The sequence below is a fragment of the Pseudophryne corroboree genome, chromosome 7 (assembly GCF_028390025.1).
Source record: "Pseudophryne corroboree isolate aPseCor3 chromosome 7, aPseCor3.hap2, whole genome shotgun sequence".
In the NCBI taxonomy this organism is placed as follows: Eukaryota; Metazoa; Chordata; class Amphibia; order Anura; family Myobatrachidae; genus Pseudophryne; species Pseudophryne corroboree.
The window spans coordinates 419,570,429-419,587,484 of NC_086450.1; the positions used below are offsets into that span (position 1 = coordinate 419,570,429).

The following is a 17,056-nucleotide window of genomic DNA, read 5'->3' on the forward strand; positions in this document are numbered from 1 at the left end:
AATAATTAAGCCTAACTCATTTTATCTTCCAGTTACTAATGTGGGACTTTGCATTACAGGGATTAAGGTAATTGGAGGATTACGTGAGTTCAGTAGAGAGGAATATGGGGTGTATGTGAAAAGGATCCTCCCTGGTGGTGTGGCCTATTCTGATGGTAAGTCCTGTCAAGCACAATGATGTGGTTTCCTTGAATTTTTTTTCTGTCAAATATAAACCATTTTCTTTGCTTGCATAACCTTCATTATGTCTCAGTATGTTCATCTATAACTGGTTCCTCTCCAGACAACATAAATTGTCCCACCACCTCCCGTGCTTTTGCTTCTTTGCCTTCTGTGTCAGTGTGCTGTGTTTCTAGCAGCTAACAGTATTCTGTCCCAGTCCTCTCTGTCTTCTCCATATAGGGTTCTATAATCCCTTCTCTTGGTCCAAACTGTTGTCTATCTAGTGGAGGTGTATCAATCCTTGGAGAGAGACATAGTACCAACCAATCAGGTTCTGTCATTTTTCAAACACAGCCTGTAACATGGCAGTTAGGAGCTAGTACTTTATCTCATCCACTTTAACTCTCTCCAAGACTTACTACATAGACCCCTTGGTCTTTTACTCCTCATCAACCATTGAAAGACTTGCTTCAGTCTGTTCCCTGTCCCACACCAGTGTCCTTCCCCATTCCATTCACCCACCGGTTGTGTTGGTTTATTGAAATATAACATGTACAGCCGTACTCAATGTTGTATCAACACTGGTTCCCATGGATTGAAGCCACAGTGCAGAAAGGTTCTATATAGCTCACCAGCCATTGAGTGTACTCTGCTTGCAGGTAGTGAGTTGTTGGAACAGCGTTATGCTGCGGGTCTCTCTGGAGAGTCTTGAGTCTCCATCATGTACTGTAACTTCAGTTCTTACACAGTCTGTAAGGATTGTAGGTTTGTAACAGGGTCAGGGGAACAGGGTCCATCTCCTGGGGTAGATAGCAGTGTGCAGCAGCTGAGAGCACACAAGTCTGTTGGTTTGGGGACGCTAGCCTCAACCAGTTTTATTGTGCAACCACCCAGGACCCTTTTCCCACAGAACAGTCTTACCAGATTCAGAGGATTGCGCTGCTGTGGATCTAGGAGTAACTGCGGTATAGCCAGTAGTTCTTCATCCGCCAGATACCTTTCCACCATTTGCACTAGCTGGTCAGTTGTCTTAGGATCCCCATGGCTCACCCACTTGCTGAAAGCCACGGGCAAGGACCTCAAATAACAGTCCACGAGAACTCTTTCCACCATCTTGGGTTCAGTTAATGTCTCTGGTTGTATCCATTGTTTGGTCACGTGGATGAGGTTGTGCATTTGTGAGCGACCATGAAGTACACCCAGCGATGTATTCGTAGCTCGTATGGAACTGGAGCTGGTTCGGACATTTGGGGAAGCACTTCCAGGCCGGGCTGCAAGATGCTGCACCATCTCTTTAAGATCTCACGGTCCTGTTGCCTCCTTATCTCTTCAACCTACAGTTGATGTTGCTGAGTGGCTTCTTGCTGGACCCTAGTGGCTTCCTGCTGTGCTGTTGTAGCTTGTAGCAAGGAGCCTTAATTACATGCTCCATGTTGTCGGATTTTCCCAGCAATTTTGTAGCCATTTTTACCCAGGACATGTACCAGTACTGGTTTCCAAAAAGGGTGGGTCTGGCCCATTAACTGTACAGTTTTCCACAATTGTGCAGGCAAAGCACCACGTGGACTTGCTTCTGTGTGTGAGGCACCACAGATCCCAGCCATACGTGCCTATCTGACCCTCTCCATGAGGGAGAAAATGCTCTGTTCCTGGACTTTCCTGGTAATGTATGATTGCCATCACCTGTGGTGAGCTAGTTAATTGATAAGAAAGGTGTTTCACCACAGGTGATGGCAATCATACATTACCAGGAAAGTCCAGGAACAGAGCATTTTCTCCCACATGGAGAGGGTCAGGTAGGCAAGTATGATCCCAGCATGTCTCACTGTGAGAAAGCCTCTGCAGAGTATCGCACCTGCATTTTTACTCTGTGCAATATCTTAGCTTCAGTCCAGGCAGGCAGACACAGACCTGCTTTCTGCAGAGCTCTCAAAACTACTGCTCCCTTCACTTATGCACAGATCATGCAAGCTAATTCTCCACCGGGTGTAACAGGGTCAGAAGTACAGGAACCATCTCCTGGGGTAAAAGGCAGTGTGCAGCAGCTCAGAGTTCACACAGGTCTGTTGGATTAGTACAACTGAAGTCATCCATTTTTATTGTGCAACAAAAACAGAAATAAACATCAAAATATAACACCCTGCCAGCTGGCACTAACTAAACATAGGATAGTACGATCTCACAAAAAAATTTAAAAATAACATAAAAAAATACAAGAAGTTTACCAGACACAGCTGTTTTTTTTAACAGCAGATTTCTCTCACACACAGACTCCATAGTCTCTCCCCTTTCCCCAGGCAGTGTGAGAGAAACATGATCAGGTTGACATCCTGTTTAACACATACCTACAGCTGAAAGCCCTAATTAGCCTTCTGTGAGGCTAATAGCTCAAAGACCCGAACTGGGCCTAAATGAATGGAGAACCCGCCCTTACTTCTCACATCCAACCCCAGGTCCCATATCCGGATTTTAGTAAAAGTCAAAAGCTCTCAACAGAACCAATACAATATTGCTGGGGTTTTAAAACACATAGGCAAGAAAGTTGGGGCAAATATACAGTAGCTGCCTTCCACCACTATTCCAGAGATCTTGTCACAAGATGTGCAAGATGACTGCAGTTACATCATACTTGAGAACAGACCTCTCTGGGTACCAGTGCACAGCATGTATGCACATAAAGGTGCAGTAGCACATTGCTTTCTAACAGTTTCCTGTCCTGCTTCTCCCACCAACAGTTCCAGTCTGCTGCTTAATCTCCTCAGACTAAGAGTGCCTTGTCCTAGTCTGCTCCACCTTTTTCACCAAATGGTGCTCCTCTTTCCATAGTCTTGTCAGTCATCCAACAGAGCCAGTGCCATGGTCCTACTATGCCACACCAGCTATTGGAACTGGAATACTCTGGCACAGTGGTGGGAACCAAGCCTGATTCTGTTAGTGGCGCTGCTGCTGTTTCTTGGTACGCAGTGGCTTTGCTAAAATATGCGAAAGCCGCAGGAGGAGTCTTAAGTAAAAAAATGGCCACTGCCGGCTTCTTATGGTTGCGTCCAAAGACACAAACATCAGATAACCCACTTGAACATTGAACATCTGTCTGGCAAAATTACGCTGTTGGGGCCAGTGAAACTACGTCCAGCTGCGTCACTAACAGTTTGATGCCGGCAACCGTTCAACATTACAGGATCCATCTGTGCACGCACAAACCGAGTCCTGCATATGCGCAAAGTACTGATAATCGCAGGTATCTGAATAACCCCTATAATATTAAATGTAAAATAATTGCCATTTAAATCCTGTGGTCAGAACTGCTGACACATGGCTGCTTATCGTATATACCCCTTTATCACCAAAAACACATCTTCAAATTCTATCTGCCATTGTTTTTTGATGAGAGAGAGGTCTGCCTATGAGTCACAGTCTTTAGACCGAGGGGCGCATTTAACACCAAGTTATATTTTTGTTATCACTCGTTACTAATCATGAACGGTGCTCCAACAATCAGCTACTTACTGTCATGAATGTGAAAAATTACAGGAGCCGATTGGTTGAAGCACCATTTAAGATTAGTAATGAGTGATAAATTTTCCCACAAATATTTAATCATTGGGTTACAGAGGAATCAGCATTAGGAACTACCTGGGAGTTTAGGATTGTTACTATACACAATAAAAAGTTTTTTATTGTTTTTTTTTTTGTGAGCGTTGAGACCAAAGAAAAATGTAATTTGGCTCCCAAGTTCTTCCAGGATGATCTCCAAAATGTAAGCCACAAACTGATCCTTCCCGAAGAACTAGATGAGTCATTGTAGACAATTTTGACCTATTTGGCAGAAAATATTCCTACAACCGATATAACAGTGATAAATGTATAGAGATATACAAAATAATACTGGATTTTTTTAGGGATGGGAAAAGAGAAGAAGTCCTGCTGGAAACTGAACAGGCAGAAATTAATTTGGTGCCATGCTGTTTAAGAACTTAAGCCGGATGTCAACTAATTAATTTCTGTCCGCTTGGGGTGTGCGCCAAATAAGGCTCCAATACCTCTGAGTTCTCATTTCCAATGCCCTTTTAAAGCCCAGTTGTGCAGCAAACTTGGAATTGTGAGACTAATTTAAGTTGTAGTTTTACTATAAGATTCTTTAATGAAAAAATAGTTGTGGCCGCACGGATCCAATAAGGGTAAATTAGTATAAGAGAACTAGTCTGTTGAATCTAAAACATAAGGAAAGGCATCGGATTTCACATTTCTAGACCAAGCACAATAACTTAAAAGGTAGCCAAATTGGTGAAAGCAAAGTGCTTTTGTGAGATTGGTGGTGTTTTAGGTGCTGTGTTACCTGAATATACTATGGATTCAAGAGCATAGCTACCATAGGTGCAGGGAGTGCAGCCACTATGGGGCCCAGAGCTGAGAGGGGCCACCTTCACTGTCACAGTTACATGTGTTATATACAATGGCGTATCTACCATAGGTGCAGGGAGTGCAGCTGCTATGGGGCCAGAGCTGAGAGGAGCCACCTTCCCTGTCACAGTTACATGTGTTATATACAAGGGCGTATCTACCATAGGTGCAGGGAGTGCAGCTGCTATGGGGCCAGAGCTGAGAGAGGCCCCCTTCCCTATCACAGTTACATGTGTTATATACATTTTTCACCATCGGGTGGAACATAGGGGCATTTACAAGGATCCAATAAGGGTAAATTAGTATAAGAGAACTAGTCTGTTGAATCAAAACATAAGGAAAGGCATCAGATTTCACATTTCTAGACCAAGCACAATAACTTAAAAGGTAGCCAAATTGGTGAAAGCAAAGTGCTTTTGTGAGATTGGTGGTGTTTTAGGTGCTGTGTTACCTGAATATACTATGGATTCAAGAGCATAGCTACCATAGGTGCAGGGAGTGCAGCCACTATGGGGTCCAGAGCTGAGAGTGGCCACCTTCACTGTCACAGTTACATGTGTTATATACAATGGCGTATCTACCATAGGTGCAGGGAGTGCAGCTGCTATGGGGCCCAGAGCTGAGCGAGGCCCCCTTCCCTATCACAGTTACATGTGTTATATACATTTTTCACCATCGGGTGGAACAATGGGGCATTTACAATCATTTGCTATAGGGCCTACAATATATCTAGGTATGCCCCCTCATTGTAATGTGGTATAAAATTATCTGGAGGGCATTATAATGTTACATAATATTAACTGGGGAACTGTAATGTGGCATAATATGAAGTGGGGGCACTATAGTGTGATATATAATATGAACTGGGACACTGTATGTCAATCAATGGTTCCCAAACTTCTTTGAATCACAGCGCCCTAGAGTATCAGATTTTTTTTCCATGGCACCCCTAGGCCAAAAGTTTCTTATTGAGAAATTTAGATAGCGATATTAAGTAAATTGCATCTATATGTCATCCTTAGGGTCAGTTATGTGGTGAAGGACAAGATTTGCTTCTGTTTGTTCACATATGTTATGATTGGCAAACACCAATTACAGGATCCATCTGTGCACGCACAAACCGGTGCAAATGGTTTTGCTTATTACATTGACCATAAAATTATATGAATTGGTCTTGGACCATCAATCCAAGGCACCCCTGCAAGTGCTCTGAGGCGCCCCAGGGTGCCATGGCACACAGTTTGAGAACCACTGCTGTATGTCATAATCAGAGTTGGGGATACTGTAGCCCAACAGTGTGACATCATGTGAACTAGGCACTACTAGGGTTCATAAAATGAACTAGGGCACAATTATAGGGCCTACAATTAACAACTGTTTCAGCTAGGTGTCTCTCTAGAAGCACTGGGAAAGGGGACCATTCAAAATGTTGCTATGGGGCCCACAAGTATGGATTCTTCTGATTACTAAGTATTGTTAGATGTCTCCACTGCTATTAACCTATTTTCACAGTCAGGAGTTCTCAATCTCCAAATGTCATATTTATTTTCTTCTGGACTATGACTAGTCTTATTGCATTAGGAAGGTATCTCTCCAACTGTAACCAATGTGACATACACCTTAGTGGTATAGGAGTGGGAGAAGGTTTGTTTTAGTGAATAAAGCTGAAATTGCTTCACATGACCATTTGGGAGTAGTAGCATTTTTTGGTGCAGTCATTGAAGAGTCAGGTCTGATGTATTAGTGATGATAATAATAATTAGGATTAACAAGCAAAGTTAAAAAGACAGGTTAGTACAAAATAAATCAGTAGCAAGTAGAGAAGGTCAGACACCTGTGGGATAGACCCTAATGCTCAAGCACTGCTCAAAGGTCAGGGACTCAATGATGCTCACACCTTTGATTTGCACAGGTTCTGTGGCTGATTAAAATCAGGTGAAATGCACATACAGAGCGGACATGCAGGTCCAATGCTCTGGGGCCCCTACGGCAACCAATTAAAAGACAATCATAGCATGCCCCTTGTGCAGTCCTGCATAGTCTCCCTACATCCGGCATGTCAAACTCGTGGCCCTCCAGCTGTTGTGAAACTACAAGTCCCAGCATGCTTTGCCTGCATTCCGTCCACTGATCAGCTGGTAAAGCAAGCTGGGACTTGTAGTTTCACAACAGCTGGATGACCATGAGTTTGACATGCCTGCTCTACATGCTTCTATATAGTGAATGACTGTCAGCACTCTGACTGGTGGACAGCTCCTGCCACTCACCAATCAGCATGCAGACAGCCATTCACTGTCTGGCTACAGGCTGGGAGACAGGTACAGAATGCTGCCTCACAGTTCTGATTCTACGACCTCCACCCGCCCCTGCTTGAAGGCCCCTAGAATTGTGGGGCCATGGGCAGCTGCATAGTGTGCCTATATTTGAAGATGGCCCTGCTGCATGCTGAGACTGCCACTGTTTGTCTGAGTGATCTGCTTGCTGAAGTATTCACACCTTTAAAGCATATTTCTGATAAAGTAGGCAGTTATCTCCCGAAATGCATTAAAGCGCCATTATATGGTATCCGGTCTCTAGGTCGACCACACTTAGGTCAACAACAGCAGCAGAAAAACAGAAGTTCTTGGGTGAGGGGAAATACCTATATACTGTGTATTGGGGGAGAAGTACATGTCTGGGACTGAGTCTTCTGTTATTGGTCCAGGGGAGGGAAATCTCTCATTCATGATGTGTCATTGGTCAGTTCATAATCAAGCAACATCCAGCCTTGAAAATGACATCATAGGGGTTAGCCACTGGTTTCCTGTCCACATGCTTTCTTTCAGGAGATTATTTTGTTCACTTTAGAATGTGGCTTCATATTCATACATTTAATCATAACCAATCGTTGCAATGTGCTACAATCTAACCACAGCTATAAAATTAACACACTCATTCCCCTGATCATTTTGACACCAAGCATGACATGTTTATCTTGTTCCGTTCCAATAATACATATATATCTGATGTTATAACTCTCTTATACACTGTATAAATACATTATAATGTCTGGTGCTTGACATGTTTAATTTATGTGTGGTATGAAATATGTGTTGAATATATCTTTGTGGCTTGTCTGTGTGAATGTGTATGCTACCATATATAGCTGTGCATGTTGTGTGAATGCAAACGCACCGAGACCCATCTGTTTGGAGTTTGTATTTGCTGTGTATGTAATATTTTTGACTTCGACAGGGTGTTGATTTAGTTACTGTCGACTAATAGTGGTCGACCTAGACACTATCAACCTAAGTGTGGTCGACCCTATGAACCACACCCCATTATATCCCATCAATTTTACTGTATAAAGTGAAACATTTTGGAAATTAAGCTTACTGTTAATTATTACATCAATAACAAAAATAATATTTTTTTCTATGTAAGGGTTACACATGTGCGGTACAGGTGGTCTGGGAATTCTGGACTCCACCTAAAACTCAAAGTGGCTGCAAACTGAGTCTTTATTATTGAAGTGGTATAGACCACACTTTTCAACATCAGTTTACTCTTCTTCTCTACCAAATAGTCCTGCAACTCATTTGTTCTTTTCTTCTCCGCCATCAGCTGAATCTTCTCCCAATCTGCTTTATGTCCTCTTTGTTCTAACAGTGTCTGAACTCTGAGCCTAGTCTACTCCTCCTCCACTGATCTACAGGTCTATTTACTAAGCCTTGGATGGAGATAAAGCGGACAGAGATAAAGTACCAACCAATCAGCTCCTAACTGTCATTTTTCAAACACAGCCTGTGACATGGCAGTTAGGAGCTAATTGGCTGGTGCCTTATCTCCGTCCACTTTATCTACATCCAAAGCTTAGTAAATAGACCCATTAGTGTCTAATTAAATGTTTCATTTCAATGTGTTTATTCTCCTTGACTCAGTTGCCTTCTCCCCGACCCTGAAACTCCCTGTCCTGTTCTGCTCTGTCTCTACTCAACAGGACAGTGTCATGGTCCAGGACAGAGTGTACCTTCAATTCCATGGAACAATGTCCTCCTCAGGCTTTTCCTTCAGTCAGTAGTGTCCTGTATCAGCTTGCTACATGTCCTCCATCCAGCATTCTCCTGTCCCACTCTCCATCTTAGCCACCACTAAGCCATATCCTATCCAGTCTGCTCCATTGCAAGCTCTGGAACCTTACAGTAGATGTTCCTCCACAGTGTCACATGTCCATGACATAAAATATGTGTAATCCCGGCATTGCTTCTACCATACATATCATTCCATGGTATGTAGCATTTGTTATAGGCTATGCTGCAACAAAATTAATTTCTAATTTTTTTAAGGACGGCTGCAGCCTGGAGATCAGATTCTAGAGGTGAATGGAGACAGTTTGCTGAGAGTGTCCAATGACAGGTAACCAATAGTACACAGCACTAACATGCATTTATCAATAATGATGCAATATCTCATAAACAAAAGAGAAACATGTCTACAACGTACTTTTATTAGTAATATGACAGCTCATTAACTGGTCTATTCATAAAGCAGTGAAAAGAGTGGAGAAGTGAGGCAGTGGAGAAGTTGCCCATGGCAACCAATCAGCTGCTACGTATAATTTTATAGAATGCACTTGATAAATGTTACCTCAATGCTGATTGGTTGCCATGGGCAACTTCTCCACTGGCTCACTTCTGTGCTGTTTTCACTGCTTCATGAATAGAGTCAGACCCCATTATAACCTAAGTGAGCCTAAATTGTAAGTTTATATAAGAATTCTAAGAGCATTCACAGATATATGTGTGAGATTCAGGGCCTGATACAGACATGGACGCAGCACAGATGTTTGCGCAATTGAGCGACTCTTTCCTACTGCACGAAAAGTCCTGTAAACCCCTATGGTGCATGCATACCACTGAGTGCATGCAGAGACCGTTGTTGCATGCAGAGACCGTTGCATGCATGCAGAGACCGTTGTTGCGTACAGAGACGCTTGTAGTAGACGCACAACCATGGTGACTGGGAGGTGGGCTGAAGTGAATGCAAAAAAAAAGCTGTCTCGTGGGCGCGTTATGGGAGTCTCATAGGCGTGTCAGTGACCATGGCTTGCGTTCCCAAACACATCCACAGAGGCCATGGTTAGAGGGATTTGGGAAGGAAACTTTAAGCAGCCCATAGACTGTTGCAAGTATAGATGGTGCGAGGGTTGGTGCACCGATGGTGAAGTGTTCTGAACCACCAACTCAGCTGCATTGCTCAAAGTCACAGAGTGGGCATTTCCATCACACACTGGTGCACAAGGGAAGGCTAACATTAGCATTGCATATTATCGTTCCCAGTGTTCATGTAGCGCACACCGTCACAGTCATACATGGGGGGAAAACGGTATCCGTGCACATAATGTCCCACTTTCCCCCCATAACGGAGGATCATACATCTACCCCAGAGTGTTAGATGGCTGCATAGGGCTAAATCAACTTGTAGCCAATCAGAATACACAAATGGCCGCACAACATTGTACAGGCCCAAATGCAATAAAGTCATTTAGAAAAAAAAATGTATAATTGGAATAAAGTTCATGCAGTCAGCCCAGGTAAAGACTGCTAAAGGAGCATTACCTGATACAAGGTTTATGCGATGTTACTGTGATATGACAGTTATGTCACTGGCCTCGATGTTGCCAGAAAACCAATACCAGCTTTCTATTTAATATTTTCTTCATTGATAACATTGGTTTATTCTTGTACTTGCAGACCGCATTAGAGCTCCAAGTATTTCATATGAGGGTTTGCAGCAACCCAATACATCCTGTGGACATTGTAACTCTTACTGTACTTATCCATTTCTATGATTTTTATCGCTCTCTTTCCCCACAGAGCGGTCGACATTTTGCGTACAGCATCTGCAACCAGCTACATGCGACTCCTTATTGCCCGTGATGATGAAGCCAGGTGGGAAAGTCATTCCTTTTCATTATTTTTTCATTTTTATTTGGCACCTCAGTCAAAAAACCCATACTGGTTTGGGCCTTGGTAGAGGTGGAACTTCCAACATGGTGTCCAGAGGCATGGTCTCCTGATAACTACCCCTAGCAACCCTCTCATGCCCCCCAGCAACCTCATGTCATCTATTACCTGGAGGAGAAAGATGCAGCAGGGAACTGTACATGGGTAAAAGGCGCAGGTCAGAGGTCACGCATCTGGCAAGATGCTACGCGTCACAGTACCTGACGGCTGTGTGAGGCAACAGAGGCAGCGCAGAGCTTGCTTCCAGCAGTCTGAATGCATCTGTTCCTCCCTCCTCAGTGCCCCCTGACAGCTGGTACCTGGAAGCCAATGCTTCCATTGCCTCCAGGAATTATGCCACTGGGCCTTGGGCATCATTCAAATTTGCCATCAGCTTACAGTAAACTGTACATCAGGTATAGACAGCATGAGGCATTCCAGTTGTGGAACTACAGGTCAAAGATCGAAAATTGCTAGGTCACTAGAGGTTTCCTAACTTACTGTAATTTTATTTTTAAGGCACCACAAAGTTTGCCTTATTTTTAAGGTACCACAACGCACTGTAAACGTTAAACACAGTAACCTATCACAGTAAAATAGTATCATAGCATAAGTACAATCACAATGGTAGATCACAGTGTCCTGACTCCAGGTGCGGCAATTCTCCAGATACGCCAATATGAGAACGCTGATTACCTCAGTGCGTGTGGTAAATCAATGTGGTAACTGCCACCAGCAGAAGTACCTTTTGGGTCAAGCCCAGGGTGAGCTCCTGCTCTCATCCCCAAATACAATAAATAATACGTAAAAATTAGGTAACATGAGCCTCTCAGGTTTGGGTGTAAAAACACAGTATCCAGAACTAAGATTAAGATTTTTAATCCAAGTCAAAACTTGAAAGTTTATAGTTAAAGAAAAAAAAAGTTACAAGAATATAATAGTTTAAATAGTCACACAATTACAATTTCAAGAACTAAAATAGGGAGAAAAACAATGTTCTAGTCACTTGCAGTACAAAAGGCTGTAGAGTGAGGTCTCTCTTCCTACTCAGGACATTATAGGCTCCAGTCTCTCCCTGGGTGCCATTTCAAAGATAATGACAAACATTTTGTCCGAACTTCTCATATTTAAAAGCCATGCTGCCGCTACCCCCCCCCCCCCCCCCTCCTCTTCGGATTCCTTTAACCCTCCCAAAACCAGAGTGGATAGAGTCTCAGTTTACCCGTTGGGGTTTCTGAGCCCTTACGACAGGGGCGGATTACCTTGTCTTTACAGCTTTGAAGCTTGAGACCTAGTTCCTTGGTAAACAATCTGTAGTTCCTGTACACACCAGGCCAGGAAGGATGCTTCACACCCTACGGCCAAGTGTCTCTGAGGGGCTGTAAGTTGGATCCCTGCTGTGTGTTATTCACAAATTCCTGTCCCATGCACAGTATTCTAGGGCTGATTAGCATCTTTCTCTAGACTTCGGGCGGATATGACACATTCCAGGACAGACATGTGCTTTGTACCATTTGACATGCACAGACATGATTCTCAATACAAAATACATTGATACATCAGGCAATGTGCATAATACAATTGTTTAATCATGCCCAGTCCGATATAAGCCTGGGCACTACACACAGCATAGGTAGAAAACATTAATAGGTCACAACAGACTGAGTAGGACAAATAACAGAGGCAAGGGTAAGGCATACAGTGGTAAATCACTGAAGGGGAAAAGGAGACACGGGAGATGAGCACTACTGGGACATGGGAGAGTGCTAGGGAAGTACAAGAGGGTGGAGGGCCCTGCCCGTCAGAGCTTACATATCAAGAGGAGGTGGAGAAAAATTGGAGGGGGAACTGGGAAGGACACATGGTGGGGGGTGCAGGAGAAAAGTATTGAGTTATGAGGAGGCCTGAGATGGTTTACTAAAAAGGTACAAATGAAATTGCGTATGACCACATCTCTCAATGGCCCAGATTTATAAAGCTTTGGAGAGTGATAAATTTCCCGATGATAAAGTGCCAACCAATCAGCTCTTAACTGTCATTTTTTAAACACAACCTGTAACATGCCAGTTAGGAGCTGGTTGGTTGGTACTTTTTCACTGTGCAATTTATCACTCTCCATGGCTTGATAAATCAGGGCATATCTCCTTATCACCTGGGCTTACAATTAGAGATGAGCGCCTGAAATTTTTCGGGTTTTGTGTTTTGGTTTTGGGTTCGGTTCCGCGGACGTGTTTTGGGTTCGACCGCGTTTTGGCAAAACCTCACCGAATTTTTTTTGTCGGATTCGGGTGTGTTTTGGATTCGGGTGGTTTTTTCAAAAAACCCTAAAAAACAGCTTAAATCATAGAATTTGGGGGTAATTTTGATCCCAAAGTATTATTAACCTCAAAAAACATAATTTACACTCATTTTCAGCCTATTCTGAACACATCACACCTCACAATATTATTTTTAGTCCTAAAATTTGCACCGAGGTCGCTGTGTGAGTAAGATAAGCGACCCTAGTGGCCGACACAAACACCGGGCCCATCTAGGAGTGGCACTGCAGTGTCACGCAGGATGTCCCTTCCAAAAAACTCTCCCCAAACAGCACATGACGCAAAGAAAAAAAGAGGCGCAATGAGGTAGCTGACTGTGTGAGAAAGATAAGCGACCCTAGTGGCCGACACAAACACCGGGCCCATCTAGGAGTGGCACTGCAGTGTCACGCAGGATGTCCCTTCCAAAAAACCCTCCCCAAACAGCACATGACGCAAAGAAAAAAAGAGGCGCAATGAGGTAGCTGTGTGAGAAAGATAAGCGACCCTAGTGGCCGACACAAACACCGGGCCCATCTAGGAGTGGCACTGCAGTGTCACGCAGGATGTCCCTTCCAAAAAACCCTCCCCAAACAGCACATGACGCAAAGAAAAAAAGAGGCGCAATGAGGTAGCTGTGTGAGTAAGATTAGCGACCCTAGTGGCCGACACAAACACCGGGCCCATCTAGGAGTGGCACTGCAGTGTCACGCAGGATGGCCCTTCCAAAAAACCCTCCCCAAACAGCACATGACGCAAAGAAAAAAAGAGGCGCAATGAGGTAGCTGACTGTGTGAGTAAGATTAGCGACCCTAGTGGCCGACACAAACACCGGGCACATCTAGGAGTGGCACTGCAGTGTCACGCAGGATGTCCCTTCCAAAAAACCCTCCCCAAACAGCACATGACGCAAAGAAAAAAAGAGGCGCAATGAGGTAGCTGTGTGAGTAAGATTAGCGACCCTAGTGGCCGACACAAACACCGGGCCCATCTAGGAGTGGCACTGCAGTGTCACGCAGGATGTCCCTTCCAAAAAACCCTCCCCAATCAGCACATGATGCAAAGAAAAAGAAAAGAAAAAAGAGGTGCAAGATGGAATTATCCTTGGGCCCTCCCACCCACCCTTATGTTGTATAAACAAAACAGGACATGCACACTTTAACCAACCCATCATTTCAGTGACAGGGTCTGCCACACGACTGTGACTGATATGACGGGTTGGTTTGGACCCCCCCCAAAAAAGAAGCAATTAATCTCTCCTTGCACAAACTGGCTCTACAGAGGCAAGATGTCCACCTCATCTTCACCCTCCGATATATCACCGTGTACATCCCCCTCCTCACAGATTATCAATTCGTCCCCACTGGAATCCACCATCTCAGCTCCCTGTGTACTTTGTGGAGGCAATTGCTGCTGGTCAATGTCTCCGCGGAGGAATTGATTATAATTCATTTTAATGAACATCATCTTCTCCACATTTTCTGGATGTAACCTCGTACGCCGATTGCTGACAAGGTGAGCGGCGGCACTAAACACTCTTTCGGAGTACACACTTGTGGGAGGGCAACTTAGGTAGAATAAAGCCAGTTTGTGCAAGGGCCTCCAAATTGCCTCTTTTTCCTGCCAGTATAAGTACGGACTGTGTGACGTGCCTACTTGGATGCGGTCACTCATATAATCCTCCACCATTCTATCAATGTTGAGAGAATCATATGCAGTGACAGTAGACGACATGTCCGTAATCGTTGTCAGGTCCTTCAGTCCGGACCAGATGTCAGCATCAGCAGTCGCTCCAGACTGCCCTGCATCACCGCCAGCGGGTGGGCTCGGAATTCTGAGCCTTTTCCTCGCACCCCCAGTTGCGGGAGAATGTGAAGGAGGAGATGTTGACAGGTCGCGTTCCGCTTGACTTGACAATTTTGTCACCAGCAGGTCTTTCAACCCCAGCAGACCTGTGTCTGCCGGAAAGAGAGATCCAAGGTAGGCTTTAAATCTAGGATCGAGCACGGTGGCCAAAATGTAGTGCTCTGATTTCAACAGATTGACCACCCGTGAATCCTTGTTAAGCGAATTAAGGGCTGCATCCACAAGTCCCACATGCCTAGCGGAATCGCTCCGTGTTAGCTCCTTCTTCAATGCCTCCAGCTTCTTCTGCAAAAGCCTGATGAGGGGAATGACCTGACTCAGGCTGGCAGTGTCTGAACTGACTTCACGTGTGGCAAGTTCAAAGGGCATCAGAACCTTGCACAACGTTGAAATCATTCTCCACTGCACTTGAGACAGGTGCATTCCATCTCCTATATCGTGCTCAATTGTATAGGCTTGAATGGCCTTTTGCTGCTCCTCCAACCTCTGAAGCATATAGAGGGTTGAATTCCACCTCGTTACCACTTCTTGCTTCAGATGATGGCAGGGCAGGTTCAGTAGTTTTTGGTGGTGCTCCAGTCTTCTGTACGTGGTGCCTGTACGCCGAAAGTGTCCCGCAATTTTTCTGGCCACCGACAGCATCTCTTGCACGCCCCTGTCGTTTTTTAAAAAATTCTGCACCACCAAATTCAAGGTATGTGCAAAACATGGGACGTGCTGGAATTTGCCCATATTTAATGCACACACAATATTGCTGGCGTTGTCCGATGCCACAAATCCACAGGAGAGTCCAATTGGGGTAAGCCATTCCGCGATGATCTTCCTCAGTTGCCGTAAGAGGTTTTCAGCTGTGTGCGTATTCTGGAAAGCGGTGATACAAAGCGTAGCCTGCCTAGGAAAGAGTTGGCGTTTGCGAGATGCTGCTACTGGTGCCGCCGCTGCTGTTCTTGCGGCGGGAGTCCATACATCTACCCAGTGGGCTGTCACAGTCATATAGTCCTGACCCTGCCCTGCTCCACTTGTCCACATGTCCGTGGTTAAGTGGACATTGGGTACAACTGCATTTTTTAGGACACTGGTGAGTCTTTTTCTGACGTCCGTGTACATTCTCGGTATCGCCTGCCTAGAGAAGTGGAACCTAGATGGTATTTGGTAACGGGGGCACACTGCCTCAATAAATTGTCTAGTTCCCTGTGAACTAACGGCGGATACCGGACGCACGTCTAACACCAACATAGTTGTCAAGGACTCAGTTATCCGCTTTGCAGTAGGATGACTGCTGTGATATTTCATCTTCCTCGCAAAGGACTGTTGAACAGTCAATTGCTTACTGGAAGTAGTACAAGTGGGCTTACGACTTCCCCTCTGGGATGACCATCGACTCCCAGCGGCAACAACAGCAGCGCCAGCAGCAGTAGGCGTTACACGCAAGGATGCATCGGAGGAATCCCAGGCAGGAGAGGACTCGTCAGACTTGCCAGTGACATGGCCTGCAGGACTATTGGCATTCCTGGGGAAGGAGGAAATTGACACTGAGGGAGTTGGTGGGGTGGTTTGCGTGAGCTTGGTTACAAGAGGAAGGGATTTACTGGTCAGTGGACTGCTTCCGCTGTCACCCAAAGTTTTTGAACTTGTCACTGACTTATTATGAATGCGCTGCAGGTGACGTATAAGGGAGGATGTTCCGAGGTGGTTAACGTCCTTACCCCTACTTATTACAGCTTGACAAAGGGAACACACGGCTTGACACCTGTTGTCCGCATTTCTGGTGAAATACCTCCACACCGAAGAGCTGATTTTTTTGGTATTTTCACCTGGCATGTCAACGGCCATATTCCTCCCACGGACAACAGGTGTCTCCCCGGGTGCCTGACTTAAACAAACCACCTCACCATCAGAATCCTCCTGGTCAATTTCCTCCCCAGCGCCAGCAACACCCATATCCTCCTCATCCTGGTGTACTTCAACACTGACATCTTCAATCTGACTATCAGGAACTGGACTGCGGGTGCTCCTTCCAGCACTTGCAGGGGGCATGCAAATAGTGGAAGGCGCATGCTCTTCACGTCCAGTGTTGGGAAGGTCAGGCATCGCAAACGACACAATTGGACTCTCCTTGTGGATTTGGGATTTCAAAGAACGCACAGTTCTTTGCGGTGCTTTTGCCAGCTTGAGTCTTTTCAGTTTTCTAGCGAGAGGCTGAGTGCTTCCATCCTCATGTGAAGCTGAACCACTAGCCATGAACATAGGCCAGGGCCTCAGCCGTTCCTTGCCACTCCGTGTGGTAAATGGCATATTGGCAAGTTTACGCTTCTCCTCCGACAATTTTATTTTAGGTTTTGGAGT

The 17,056-nt window shown here is 44.9% G+C and overlaps 1 protein-coding gene across 3 annotated transcripts in view; it reads left to right on the forward strand.

The window, feature by feature from the left end:
* Positions 1-17,056, forward strand: part of LOC134945482 (syntaxin-binding protein 4-like) — a 194,004-nt gene that overhangs the window by 90,639 nt on the left and 86,309 nt on the right. For all 3 annotated transcript variants that reach the window (XM_063934802.1, XM_063934800.1, XM_063934801.1), the window contains exons 3-5: positions 60-155; positions 8,889-8,958; positions 10,419-10,493. In XM_063934802.1, coding sequence (XP_063790872.1) covers positions 60-155; positions 8,889-8,958; positions 10,419-10,493 — 241 coding nt within the window. The remainder of the gene's footprint in view (positions 1-59; positions 156-8,888; positions 8,959-10,418; positions 10,494-17,056) is intronic.